The sequence below is a fragment of the Taurulus bubalis genome (genome assembly GCF_910589615.1).
Source record: "Taurulus bubalis genome assembly, chromosome: 10".
NCBI classification, from domain to species: domain Eukaryota; kingdom Metazoa; phylum Chordata; class Actinopteri; order Perciformes; family Cottidae; genus Taurulus; species Taurulus bubalis.
Window position 1 is genome coordinate 14085469 of NC_136598.1, and position 15283 is coordinate 14100751.

The 15283-nt window shown below is 41.0% G+C and overlaps 1 protein-coding gene across 1 annotated transcript; it reads left to right on the plus strand.

Annotated features, from left to right (window-relative positions):
• Nucleotides 1–4805: 4805 nt before the first annotated feature.
• slc1a5 (solute carrier family 1 member 5) lies at nt 4806–13893 on the plus strand (the record flags this gene model as incomplete). The annotated part of the gene is made up of 8 exons (XM_079224617.1): nt 4806–5320; nt 9727–9769; nt 9894–9962; nt 10077–10243; nt 10377–10610; nt 10776–10970; nt 11168–11302; nt 11555–13893. The coding sequence occupies 8 exons, from the start codon at nt 4806–4808 to the stop codon at nt 11784–11786; spliced, it is 1590 nt and encodes a 529-aa protein (XP_079080743.1). The 3' UTR covers nt 11787–13893.
• Between the last annotated feature and the right edge of the window lie 1390 nt (nt 13894–15283).

Below are 15283 nucleotides of genomic sequence, written 5' to 3' on the forward strand. Positions count from 1 at the left end.
TGGAAAAAATCACGAGCTAAAAAACTGAGAAAATATATTTTAGTAAAAAAAAAAATCAGAACTGAATCAAAATTATATTTAACCCTAAAACACTTTTCATACACCTATTTCAAATACATTGTTAAATTTTTCAAAGTTCAAGTTATTTTTCAGGTTCAAATCTTTTTTTTTCAAATGAACAAAACATTTGTCCGAGATTTGGCTCCAAAAACCACCAGCTAGGAAAACGGTGTTGTGGTGGAAGGGGAGGAGCAGTGTAGTAGGTTTAAACATTAAAAGCTGGAATATTTGTAGGGCTGCAACTAACGATTATTTTAATAAGTGATTAATCAGTTGATTATTTTTTCGATTAATCGATGAATTGGATAAAAAAATGTTTTTTATCAAAAAAGCATTCATTTCCAACCCTTTATTCAAAAACAGAAGTGACAGTGCAAAACATCTTCAGAAAGTGCACAGACAGGTTGCTCCTTGAACATCCCTGAGCTGTTAATTAAAACAACAATATGGACTAACACTAAAAACATACACATCTATGCTTTACACCTGCCAAATGTGAGCCCTTTTTACTGTAATTGATCCCTCCAGAGGCTGCATTTAGCATGCCCTGCTTTATCAATATGTATGAAATACTGGGACAGAGGGAAGCTGTACTGCTCCATATAGAGCGTCCTCTTCCTGAAACTCTTTCATTCTGGGTCTCTCATGACCACGACGTCACGTTGTTGGCTAAGCCCGACTACGTGATTTGCTTCATTCTACTTTGAGTACAAAAAATAAAAAAACCTGCAGCCAGATCCGCCGGTTTAACGTTAACGAGTGACAGCGTGAACTGAACCAGACCGGGGGGTGACGGCATGTTTCATCACGTTACGTTTTTTTTACAAGCAAGACTGAACTGTAACGGAACATAACGGAACTTTAACGACAATACACAACCCAACACGTTAGCTAACGTGATAGCAAGCTGACTAGTAGCTTCCATTAAAAACAAGTTAGAGGAACATGAAGACGCTGATTGGCCAAGACTCGACTTGTCAAAGATCTTCTATTTTTGAGAACATCACAACCTCAGCTTTTCTCGTGTCTCACTCCAATCTCAGAAACGCTGGCCGGCCAGTTGCTCTGCTCCGCTCTTTTTTTTCTTCTCCGCGACTTATTGCCCGGCGTAATAATCGCGCGACACAACGAATCGATAATGAAATTCGTTGGCAACACTTTTGATAATCGATTTTTTATCGATTTTATCGATTCGTTGTTGCAGCCCTAAACATTTGGGCACAACAACAGCTTTCCAACACATGGTGCGCTTCAAACAGGTTTCTTTTACCAAGATGCCTCGTGCAGTGTGTGGATAATTAACCCAAAGTGTTTGTGAATGGGGAGGGTTGTGTGAGAAAGAGTCCGTGTCGGCACATAAACTGTCTATGGTCGGGCGAGGATCTAAAAAAGATTCACAGCTATATGAAGCTTTTCACATGACTTGCTCTTTAAGGGGCGAACAACAGGCCAATTCAATTGTAGTAATTTAGTCTTGGCAAACGTCAGGCATTCAACCTCTCAATCATCAATATATTAATCATTAAAAGTTAAAAAAAATTGAGGCATGATTTGTACTTTTGCCAGCAGGCATAAAGGCAATAACTTTTGATCAGACCCTTAAGATCCAAAGCTAGATAGCTAGATTATTTACAATGAAATCAAAATTCCTCGACTTATAGACACATGGGGCATGTGAGTCTGATTAGAAAGTAAATCCGTAAATAATTTCGGGAGGCCCTAATGGTCACATACCTAGATCAGACAGGGTTTAGCAGCCGCCCCGTCACTTCTGGACTACAGGTACACACTGGTGCTGAATCACATGCTGTGTTTTCATGATTCTGGACATTCCTGGTCTGCCATGTTGTTTATGGACGCACATTCTAAGGATTTCATGGGAGCTTTTTTTGTAGAATTCTTACAAATTTCATTGTCCCTTGGAGGTGAGCTTGCAGTCAGTGAACGTTTTTTTTCTCCAGAACCATTTCAGTATATGCATTGTCTGTCCCCCTGTTTCTCACCTGTTCTCACGATACCTGAGACAGCTATGCTTTGTTTTTTTCTCCATTGTGTCCCAGTGGCAGAGGTCACATGATGCCTGTGCTGTGTGCCTTAGGTAACATTAGATTAGATTAGATTTACTTTATTGTTCACCTTAGTGGAAATGTGTCTGACTCCTCCAAGTACAGCAAGGGAATACAATACACAATGCACAACACACCATCAAAAATATACAGAATACAAAAGGAAAAATTGAAATTTGACCTTTTCCGTTTTAACCGGTGGCAGTGTTTTGAGCTAAAATGCTAACACGTAATGGTGATGTTTATCATGTTCACTATCTTAGAAGCTGAAGTTGCACAGGCTGGGTACAGTAAGAGTACTCCTCACATATACAAGAAACGTATATTCAGAGGTCAGTTAGATTGAGGCAAATGATTCATACAAGTAGAGAATATTTAAACCAAGAATCACACCGGTCGCCATGGACGTTCTTACGTCCACGGCATGCCAGGCTGTTGATTGAAGACTCCCGTCTGGCTTGAAGACTCCTGTCTGGATTGAAGACTCCCGTCTGGATTTTTGGTCCTTCTGGTTTAACGTTAGAAGACTAGTCAAATTTGTAGATGTTGCTGTCACTGCAAAATCTCATGTCCTCAGCATTTTCAGCTTGTGCGTGTGCAGTGTGTTTTTATAGATGGGGCCTGCTCTAGAAAAAACTCTCTCGGCTCTCGTGAGCCTGCGGCTTTAGCTATTGAAGTTGTCCTTTCTCACAGGGTAATGCACTATTTCACAGAATCGCAGCAAAATCCCTCACACGGTCAGAGGGAACAAAGAACAAGCTTGAGATAACAAACTGAGCACTGAGAGGACGTCTTTCTATCAGCCTGAGTTATGGTCCTGTGGGGTTTATTTGGTGTTAAAGGTGCTTTTCCCACAATTTTCTACCGGTGGGACACTGTTATTTGAGTATAAGATAACCCAAGGGTTTCTTGGACCCTTACGAATTCATTTTAAACCATTAGACTGTAGCCCTCAGTATTTCAGACAATGCGAGTCTGTCTCTTCTTTCAGTTTGATACACAACTTGCCAAAAACTGCAGGATAGTAACCTGGAAACCATGATTTCTAGACAATTTGATACTGTATTCTTCCCAAACTTTCACTCTCACTCACTTTCATTCTTATTCTTTTGGCGCCACCCATTCCAGTAAATATCAGCATGAAACTACTGAATGTCCATGCTTCCCTGTCACTATAATGATTGGGTAAGACATTCTTTGTCATTCAAATGTCATTTGTTAAAGTGTGTTGCTGTGCTTGTGGTTCCACATGCTCTTCCCTTTGATGGTATAAATACAACAATAATGGTTTTCTTTGCTGAATTGGTACTTGGGAGGAAAGCAAATAAACACACAGAGGAGGGAGGTCTCATCAAGGCTCCTCGCAGGCAGCTGTGTAGGCAAAGCCTCTGCTCCTCTGCTAATGCAACCACGTTTTACTGCTACTCTAATAAAAGGGAGTAGCAGAATAATGCTGGCAGAGGCTTTTATATTTTGTTATTGCTTTTAGATTAGTTTTAATTTCCCTCCGTTTTAATGAATTATCTTTCAGATCCATAATTTGCATACAGCCATGCTTTTCACTATGATGTAATACTTTGTTTGAAATTAGTTTCAGGTTGGTTTACGTCAAGAAACAATATATACTGCCTTAACACTGAGCTGCAGAAAACTGTATTGGGGTACATACAGACACCGTTAGCACTTTTGTCTGCAAAGTCTCAAGCTACAGTATATTCATTATTTTTTTATCAATAATTTGGCGCAGAATATCTGCTGTTCTAGATGTACAACTCCTGCACAATATAGGCAAACATAAGCATGATCAATGCTTGAGGAGATGGGTGAGGCAGTGTAACATTACTTTGAAGTCTCAGAGAATAAAAAGGCCTTGTGCCTTAATGTCGACACACGTACACTGAATGGGAAATTCTAAAATCATATTTGATTTTTGATTGATGTTTTTTTTTTTACACAAACTTTTCATTTTAAAATGTGACAACTAAAATTGTATGTACAGTAATTGTTGTTTTTGTGTACTGCCCACCTGGAATTCCGAGTTTGTCAGAAAAGAACATCTGACATGATGTAAAATTATATTGCAAAGAAATAACTCAGATTTCTTCTTCCCAAACGTTACTAATACAATCTGCCACATAAAGGATTAAACCCAAATGTAGATTTAATTAGACATTAAATCCTCAAATATGTTAACCTCGACTGCAGTCCAAAACAAATCATACAAGCCTAACCAACAAAGCCTGCATTAATGGTAGTGTCCCCCATTGCCCGACCTTCAACAGATAATCTTGTGTTCATTTAAAAGGGATAAACGTGACATTTAGACATGAATACTACCTCAAATATCATATGAACACAACAATTTACAAGAAACATGCCTAATAGTGTTTGCATTTTGTGTTCATAAATGTAATGTAACATTTACATAAATGGCAACTGCCATTTTCTGTCTGTAAACACGCCCAGCTCATGCGTCACAGGAGGTGGGGCGGGGTGGGGGTGGCCTTACCGGATAAGTAGCAAGCGCTGTGGCTTACACGAACACCGTGCGTTAATGCGAGGGAAGAAGGCAGTATACTGCTAGTGATATTAAAAGTTACTCCCACCACATTAACAACAGTTTTTTGTCACATACTAGTGCTCTTTGGATAATTTGACCGGTAACTTTCACCGTGCGCCATGGCTGAGGACGGGAAGTTATCCAACGGAGAGACGCATCTCGATGAGTCCCTGGCCAACGGAACGAGCAGGGACAGCCCGGAGCCGCTGGCCCAGCGGGTGAAGAGGATAGTGATGGCCAACCTGCTGGTGATTCTCACCGTTGCCGGGGTCCTCGTCGGGGTTTTTATCGGACTTGGCGTGCGCAACGTGGAGCTGACCCGCACCCAGATAATTTACGTCGGTTTTCCCGGTGAGCTGCTCATCCGGCTGCTGAAGATGATTATCATCCCCTTGGTGGTGTGCAGTCTGGTGTCCGGGGCCGCCAGCATCGACCCCAAAGCCCTGGGCAAACTCGGCGGCTGGGCGATGCTCTTCTTCCTGGTCACCACGTTGATTGCCTCGTCCATCGGGGTGGTGATGGCTTTCATCTTAACCCCGGGGTCGGGGTCGATGGCGAAACCCAAGGTGCAAGGCTTGGATGACGACGTGCCAGCCGCTAAAGAAGTGATAGACTCCTTCTTAGATTTGATCAGGTGAGTGAATCCCCCCCTTTTTATAAATGCAACTTGGGCCCACGTATTGCTCATCAACGCGTCCCGGGGCGACTCGCGCTAACAAATTGGGTGTCAAACGTAAAGTTGTTAAACTCTTTATCTCGTTTCCAGTTAATGTTATGTGGTTTTAAGAGTCCCAACCGGGAGAATACGTCACTGGGCAGTGACAGGTGGCTAAACAAGCGAGGTGAGCGCTGTAACGACACCGGGCGGTTGCGTCAGCTTCCTCACGCTGAGGCTCAACTCCGCGGAGCAGCGCGCGCGCTAGCTGTCACGGACTGAGGACACACGACCACGGTCCTCTTTACGATACCATACTTATCGTACTAATGTGGTTTTATTTCCCATTCTATCTTTATACTATTACCAAGTGGAGTAAGTAACTCCACGTGCGTGACTGACGCCTTTCCCGCGTTGCTCTTCCTGCCCCCCCCCCACGTTTGTAACACTATCATCTACGCCGGCGCTGCTCTTCTAGTTTTTACTCTATGGCTGGCACTTAACGACGACTCCAATGAAATGACTACCGGTTGTAGTTTGTCGACTTGTTTTTAAAGACAATAGCTGAAGTATGACCGACATGTGGCAAGAGAAATGTTGTCTAACGTCTCACTGACGTCAGAGGAATGGCTCACTTGGCCGTTGCCCTGCCGTCCTACATCTGGTGGCCTTTTCTTCCACTTTGAGATCAGAACGTGTCCATAATTATAATATATAATGAACCCCTTATTAGTCCCACAGTGGAGAATGTATTCTCTGCATGTTAACCCTTCCTTGGTGATTAAGGGGCAGTGGTGTGGCACCCAGGGAAGGTACTGGGGGTTCAGTGTCTTGCTCAAGGACACTTTGACACAAAAACAAACTATAGGGAGAACAGGGATCGAACCGACTACCTTGTGGTCTCAGGACAACCACTCTCCCCATGAGCTACAGCCGCCCCACCTCGCTGCTCTAAACATTCAGTAGCTCACAATATGTCCCTCCCCATCAATGTGTCACATTCATGAGACATTTGCCACCTCATCTAAGGAATTATAAAGGGAAGCGACAGTGCTCGCATTGGGCAAACGGTTGACTGAAATAGTGAGATGTCACCATCTTCTGACACATTGTCATGTCTTGACTTTAAAGTAACATGTTGCATGAGCTGGACATGTAACATGTTGCATGATGACACATGTTTTGTTTTACACCCAAACAGATAGAGACTGCCATGCTTATCGGAGTCAACAGCTATTCATTAGATTAGTATACCATACAGTTAGAGTGTATTTAACCTCCACCTTTTTGTAAACACATTGCCACACATAGTAGTGTGAGCTCCGCTGAAGAGGCCTGCCATATTTTCCTTTAGTGGCTTTGCTTAAGTACAACCCTACTACTTTGAGTTTTGTGGGAATATGTGATGTACTTTCTTCGACAATCCGTAATTGGCTTATTTGATGCCTTTTTAAACAGAAATAATTGTCACATCGTTTTTTTTAATTTTTATTTGGGGATATGAACTTGCCTGATGTTTCACTTTAACAGAGTCACTGTTCGCAATACACTCTTTATACGCCTCAGGCTCTATTGCATCATTTTGTCCGGATAGTTTGAGCATTCTTTGAAGTGTTCAAGGAAGCTATCCACGAATTATAGACTTGTGTATTCTAAGAAACCAGAATGTCTAACCTTTCTAGTCCTCCAGCATGTGACGTAGCCCTGGCAGCACCGTGTACAAATATTTAAAATTGACACGCAATGGTAACGGGGCAAAACCTAACCACTCACGGATTGACATTTTTATTCGAGGGCCCTGCATAACAGTGTCTGGTTTACAAAACTCAGATGGGCTATTTAGCATTTTGTCTGACTCTGTTCATGTTTAACAGTAAGGAATACATGTAATGTACTCCTTTACTACTATAAACTGGCCCAGATTTATAGCTGCTGTTTTTAAAAAAGAAACAAAATGCAGCACTGCTTATATCATGCAGGACACAAGAAAGCAACACGCACACTGATACGTTATCCTAATGGGAGAGCAGACAAAACCCGTGGCTCTCATTATAGCGGTCCGTCTCAGTTGGTGTCCGAGTTAGTTTTGCCAACGAAGACAGAAAGCGTTTGACTGAGGAGCTGCTCGTCAAAGCGTAAAATCGGCCTGTTTATTGTTCAGATACGCACTCTATTAAAAGCTTTTCTGTCGTTGTCCAGACAAGATGGTGAAAGACCACAAGTCAGCCTAGGGATGCCTGTGATGGGTTAAACTCTAACTCAAGCCACTCCTACATCCTTATTGACATTTCCCATCTCCTACCTTTGTGTACCACATGGCATTGACCACGTAACAGTAGTTGTCTTGAGCTAAAGGCAAGAAGTGAAATGCCATATTGATTGCGTGGCACAATGTATTTCTCAAAAGAGGTTCATCTATTTCTGCTTTTATCACATGCACCTGTGGTATTGGATGGGTTGGTAGACCTTTTATAACCTTTATTGAGTATTTTTTTTTTTTTCACCGTGTAAATCCAAGCTCATCGGCAAGATGAAGTACTGCCGACTTCATTCCATGCTCAGCTAAAATCAAGTATGATGAGTTTCTCAGGGTGGAGTTTATCTTTTACAGAAGCTACTTACCTTTCGGTACATCAAGGATGCTTTTATATTTGATGACGTCACACATTTAAGTTTTAGCACTGTAGCATTTTTATCTTTGGTTGTAGGAATACATGTTGACATTTTGATGGGGCATAGTTCACCTCAAGTCCATCCCCCATCTAGTACCTTGAATCATTGTGGTTCCTAATTAAACATTCACTCTTCCACGTAGACCTGCACGAGGAGAAATACATTTTCCTCAATCAATTCTTCAGAAAAGAAACGCACCTACCCGATGGCATTTGACAGTATGTGGAATGTTGTCATACCCGCTCCTTTCATTATATTTGATCTTCAATACGCAAATCCAGTTTATTTACAATGCAAACAAATCACCATCTGTTTGTCTCAAAGGGTTTTACAGTCTGTACAGTGTATGAGATCTTCTCCTTGACTCTCGATTTATGATAAAGCTAAAACTCCACAAAACTAAAATGAATAAAACCTTTGAATATAACATGTGTTCAACACAACATGCACGTTTAATAGGAACCTGTATAAGGATGTTAACCTGTTCAGCGTTGAATAACTGGTGTGTTTTTAGAAAGTGAAACCTTTGAGGTTGTCAGTGAGTTTACATAAATATTGTCTTCCACTATAACTGGGTGTTGTATCTGTACAGGGAATGAAGTAGCTACAGCAAAGAACCAGGAAGTGGAAGAAGATCCATTAAGGTTTCAGCTCTGCATTATTTATGAAAAACAATATTGTGCTGCTGTTTCCAGACATCCACGGCTTTATAAACATTGATATGAACTTACTACATGGCTCGGCACACATCATAGTTTGGGGGGCCTTTTGACATGTACATGGAGTGATTGTTCGTTTATAGGTGCCGGTCTAGTAGTAGAGAACAGAGTTTTATCACGTGAAGTTGTTCTAAAATCTATATGATAATAAATTCACCCATATTGCAAAAGTGCACTTCTTTAGTCACACCAGTCGGTTGAACAAAATTGAGTACTGCAAAACAATTTGAATATACAAATTAAGCCTAATATTGGCATGAAAGCCTGGCCATCTTTTTGTCATGTCTTTGCTGCACAACCAGAACTCTGCCTCGTTTCATGCTGCCCTGTTACATAGTCACATGATGTTTAATTCCTATGTATTATGGATCCAATGTAAGGGAACGAATGGTTGGAAAGCGCTTGTGAAGTTAATGCCTTGTTACTATAAATCCATTACATATAGGCATATCTGGGACACGTGGGTTCTTTAAAGCTTTAGTTCAGTTGGAACTATGTACCTATGGGTACTTGTTAGTGGAGAATTAATGACACACCAGCATTTAGCAGTTAGGCAGAGGGGATAAAACAGGGATTAATAGTTAAGTGCTTTCAGCTATTTCCACATGATCAATCTTGTGATTCCATCTGTTTGAACTAACTGATGTCCCGAGGATATAGTCCTTTCTTTCTTTGTTTTATTTAAACCAGTGTCCTTTTCTAAAGTAGGACGATGCTTTCTAGTTGATATAAACTCTTCTATTTGGACAAACATTCCAGATTTTATCAGAAATAGTTCTGAACGAGGCTTTCATATAAGTGGTCGGGTTTCTTGTGTTGTATGAGCAGATGCAGAAAAACAACAAACGAGGTCCACGCACTCTTATTGTATTTGGCTCTTCAATTTCTCTTTCTCAAATTGCAGCCACATCTTTTTCATTTGGTTTTCTCCAAAGCATCTGGTACAGCAATTGAAAGTATTGTTGAAATGTTTTTTTTTTTCTCTCTCCACAGAAACATATTTCCCTCCAACCTGGTGTCTGCTGCCTTTCAATCAGTAAGTACTGCACTTTGATTTTATAATTGTACACAATTATGATTTTAAATTATGCTAAGGAAATATTTAGATTAGATGATGGAGTGTGCTAAACTAACTGGGCAAAATGTTCGTTTTCATCTAGTATGCAACCAGCTACAAGCTGGTTTCCAAGAATGGCACAGATGGAAACCTCAACATCACAATAGAGAAGGTGAGCAAAGTGAATGTCCTAGTGTTCCACATGAATACACTAAGAACACTCGTCTCCAGACTGATGGCTGGTGTGAATCTGTGTGTCATGACTCTGTTTTTCATGCATCTCTAGGTGCCCTTTGGAACAGACCAGGATGGCATGAATATTCTTGGTCTGGTCGTGTTTGCCATTGTGTTTGGTGTGGCTCTGAGGAAGCTGGGAGAGGAAGGAGAGATCCTCATTAAGTTCTTCAACTCCTTCAACGAGGCCACCATGGTGCTGGTTTCCTGGATCATGTGGTAAGAAAGACCTGCATGTTGCCGGGTTGGGAGGGATTAGAATAAAATCAGTATGGCGCTCTGGGTTAAAAAAAAAAAATCTAATTTTCTAATGATGTCCCTTCTCTTTCTTGCACTACCCATATCCCTACAGGTATGCGCCTCTTGGTATCATGTTCCTTGTCGCTGGCAAGATTGTTGAAATGCAGGACGTCGGCAAACTATTTGCCAGTCTGGGAAAATATATAGCCTGCTGTGTCATCGGCCATGCTATCCATGGCCTTCTTGTGCTGCCCGCCATCTACTTCGTCATTACAAGGAAGAACCCATACACCTTCCTCTGGGGGATATTTACAGCTCTGGCAACCGCCTTCGGAACAAGCTCCAGGTAATTAAAACCAAACACGCACGCACGCATGCACGTTCTCTGGTTGTTAAATATCTAATGAGGAGAATGTCCTGTTTTTAAAACACGCACACTTTTCTTTGCTATTTCAAACACACTTGTACATACCTCTCACCTTCATGCACTCACATGCTCCTTGTTTCCTAGCTCTGCCACCCTGCCCCTGATGATGAAGTGTGTGGAGGAAAATAACGGCGTATCCAAGCACATCAGCCGTTTCATCCTGCCCATCGGAGCGACAGTCAATATGGACGGAGCTGCACTCTTCCAGTGTGTGGCTGCAGTTTTTATCGCTCAGCTGAACAACACTTCCCTGAACTTCATCCAAGTCATTACCATCCTGTAAGTCCTGAAGCCACTGCGACACGTCCGCAGTTACACAGCTGGATTGAATGCTGTGACAAATTGTACAATTACCACACTTAACGGGTACTTCAATGCAGATATAGTCGGTGAAAAAAAACTGTATGAAAATGCGACGCAAAAATGCTCATGCTCTATCAGTCTAACTTGTATCATCTTCCCTCCTAATGTATTAGTGTGACAGCTACAGCGTCGAGTGTTGGAGCTGCAGGTATACCTGCTGGTGGTGTGTTGACCTTAGCCATCATCCTGGAGGCGGTGGGACTGCCCACCCACGACATCTCTCTCATCCTGGCTGTTGACTGGCTTGTGTGAGTACCAAACCTTTTGTTGTGTGTGTGTGTGTGTGTGTGTGTGTGTGTGTGTGTGTGTGTGTGTGTGTGTGTGTGTGTGTGTGTGTGTGTGTGTGTGTGTGTGTGTGTGTGTGTATATAGACGTATAGCACAATAGCCAAGCAACTCATGTGGCATACTCCACATAATCTAATCTAAATGTCCTATGCTCCCTGAAGCAATACTATTAAAATTGCTTGCCATCCATTCTGTCTTTTCTTTTTGTTTTAGTGACCGTACATGCACGGTGCTGAACGTCGAGGGCGATGCCTTTGGAGCTGGGCTCTTGCAGAACTTTGTGGACCGCACGGCCAAACGAGAGGAGGGAGCCAAGCTGAGCGAGGTCTGGGTCCCATCATCCGCTGCCCCTGAGCACTCCCCGCTTATTGAGAAGCGAGGTGAGAAGGACAGTGCAGAAAGTGCTAAGAAGTCTCTGTCCGGTGAAAACGAGTCTGTCATGTAATCCAGCTGCTGACAACGTCAATGACACGCTCCCTTATTTTATATCCCTGCAAAAAACAGCACACTCTTGTCCTCTTTTTTTCTGCCCTGGAGAAAAGAGAGGATAGACATGTACATTACTATGCAATGAAAAGCTGTGCTCAACACTATTCTGGACAGAAAGCAAAAACGTCAAGGGGGGAATTCCAAATCCATATTATGCACAGTGACTTTTGTTTCCTTTTTTGAGGGACATTGTACATTAGTCTGGCTACTAATGTTTCATTTGCTCAATCCTCGTCAATTTTAAAGTCAGAATTTGTGACCATGTTGTACACGTTAGGTGTTCGCCTAATAAATCCACTAGGGTGTCAAGAGGCTGGACCAGTCTGCCATTACCTCATTTTACAAATGGAAGACGTGTTACATTCATTCATGATGGCGAAATGGAAGTTTGTGCACAACTGGTATTTACCACTTTATCAATTTTCTAGTGGACTGCATGAAAATCTCTGACTTTAAAATTTGAGGAGGATCACTCGCAGCTTGCTGCACCCACGTTTTCATAATCTCCATCTAGAGTCCAATACTTTATTTTTCTTTCTTTTTTTAACTGAATTTTATTACTGTCATCTTTTTTTGTCTTTCCAAACAGAACATTATTTTATATTTGTTGTGAAATGTATCAGAATGTCTTTTTTGTTGGTGAATTTTATTATACAGGATTATGGCCACTTTCATGCAGATTGTATCCAACATATTTAAACTCTATTGTATTCGGTTGGTAAAGCATATGGAACACTAGTGTAAATATATTCTATACTCTGCATGTAAATGGTTGATGTCTGTATGACAAAAGGCACAAACATTTGTTGTTCTTATATCCACACAATAACTTCCCAGAGCTTAAAAAAAAGTAACTTTTTCTCAATGACTCAAAATATGTCATCATGCTTGGACACCGATTGACCTCTTAGCCTTTCTGCCTTTTTCTAATGGTCATCAATGCAATATACATAAACACAACCTCAGGTTTAACTATGGCTTGAAGACTATCCTTAATACTCTTGAGACCAAAAATCACACCAAGTCAGCAAAAAGGCAGAAGACCGTTAAACTCCTGCTCAAATTGAAGACATTTCCAAGGAGATATGCCATTTTGTTTTCTTTATTATAGCCTATTTTTAACTCGCGCTGTTGCTCTGTATAGGTACGAGCGTCTTAGTGAGGCACAAATGGGCTTTAAAGCACAGTCTGTAACCAAGACCTTTTATTTGATGTTGTATAAAATGTAGAATGACTTTGTGTTGTCAAAGTAACAAGAGTCCTTCCGCTACAAGGATGCTTCAGCGTTGACAGCGTAGCAGCAGGGTAAGCTGGCTCGTTTTGACTGAGGCCTGAAACCCTGAAGAATTTAATGGAAAGTAAGCATGTCTCCACTTAAACCTATTTATGTGTGGATGTGATGGTCATGAACCTGAAATACTCGTTTTGGGCTGTAGGCCTCTTTGTTTGTGATTGGTGATGCCTAAGACAATGATTTTGTTAAATTCATATTTATTGCCAGAATCAATATCCAAAGAAATCTAATACAATGTTTAGACATGTTAGTAACTCCAGTTTTGTTCGGGAGCTTCAAGTCTTCAAGTTGCACTATTGAATGTTATCTCTTCCATCCATAACATCTTTCACAGTTTAAAGCTCTACCAAATGACTGGCGTTTGTGCTACCAATGTTGTATACAAAAATTCACTGCATCAAGTTTTTTTTATGGTACTATTTCTGTTGTCTTTTCTATGGTGGCGATCTAATCATCCTGAGTCCTCTTCATTTCTGCAGTCTTATGTCATCAGAGTGCTAAAATGTTGACCATTGCCTCAAACCAGTGATTGTGCTTCAGTTTCCACTTCATGCTTTTTGTTTTATTGGAAGGTTGTAAAGAAGTAATCATCTTTTATATTTTTCATCATATGGCAGTTTGTCTGGTTCGAGCATAGAATGTGTGCCGCGTGTGTGTGCACATGTTAGTTTTAATGATATTACAGTTGGGGTGTGTTTAAAAAAAAACTTGCCTGGTTAGTCTGAATTTACTGTCTTTAGGGTTTAACAAATAAAGACTTTTTATATTATTTGGCTGTTTTTGTTTAAACACTTAATGCAGTGACTAGCTTGCTTTACAGTCTGTAAAGCAAAAAAACAAACACTTGAGGTTACATGACAATTCCACAGCTACGTTTTGTCAGCGTCATTCACCTTCAGGTGCCATACGGTAGCAGCACAATCCTTTGTTTTTGCACCCCTCAGCGGTAAACACCTTGGGAAATACAATACAGCGTGAATGACAGCCGTTTTGAACTACAGTAACCTCTTGTGTGGGATTAGGAAGCTAGTTTTACAACACAAGACCAGTTTTACGAACAAGCAAGCTGCATTCCAGTTTGTCCCGTCTTAAAATCTTCCACCCCTCCTGGGCTTCTGCCAGATGGTTTAAAAACTCCCATAATGCAGTATGGTGAACACTATTTAGGAGTTACAAAGCCCATAGAATATTTAGGTGTGTGTGTGGTGCCACCTAGTGTAAAAAAAGTAATGCTACCAATCTGATACATTCACTGTAGTTTCAATTGATTTGTCGTCAATCCTCAAACACATAAATTAATGAAATAACATCAATCTGTAATAACTCCTTTATTTGACCAGTTCATGAATTGGAGCGACCACTCGATACAACACACACACACACACACACACACACACACACACACACACACACACACACACACACACACACACACACACACACACACGTAGTAACGACACAAAAGGAAACCTGTCGTACCCGTAGAGGCTGTTGCGCATTTATGTGCAACTTTTCTTTTGGAAGATCTTTCTTTGATTAATCTACTGACTTGGAATTCAATTTCAGTTCATACATAGTGGGGTGCTCAGTAGTAACGCACATAATTGAGCTAAGAGTTAATATTCATGAAACAAGATTTATTTAATTTTTAACTGAATACTAAGGCCTGATGGAGAAACATTTTTTTCCTCTCCATATGCCAAAAATGACAGCATGAATGACCGTGTTTGTTCATTTCACCAACATGGAAATTTACTAACCACGCTACAGCAGTTTGGTACCAAATGGCATCAAAATACAGTGATATGCATTCATAATTTGAAAGAACCAGTGCAAATCAATACATCAAATAAATAAAATGTTTGGGCAAAACCACAATTCTGTCCAAAACCTTGAATCCTTATTAAGATAATGTACACTGCAGCTTTCAACCAATATAATTTAAAAGTATTTACCATCTTTACAGCAGTCATATTCATACTTTACTGTACAACACATACAGATCTAGTACACCATGTAATAAAACCAGTCTGTGCCTCTTTAAGGTATGCCTGATGAAAATACTAGTGTATGGATTACAATCTTTCAAGCGTTCATGCCCCTTGCAAACAAAATCTCACCACTCTGACAAAGAAGTAAAAGGCAGTCCAAGGTTAGAC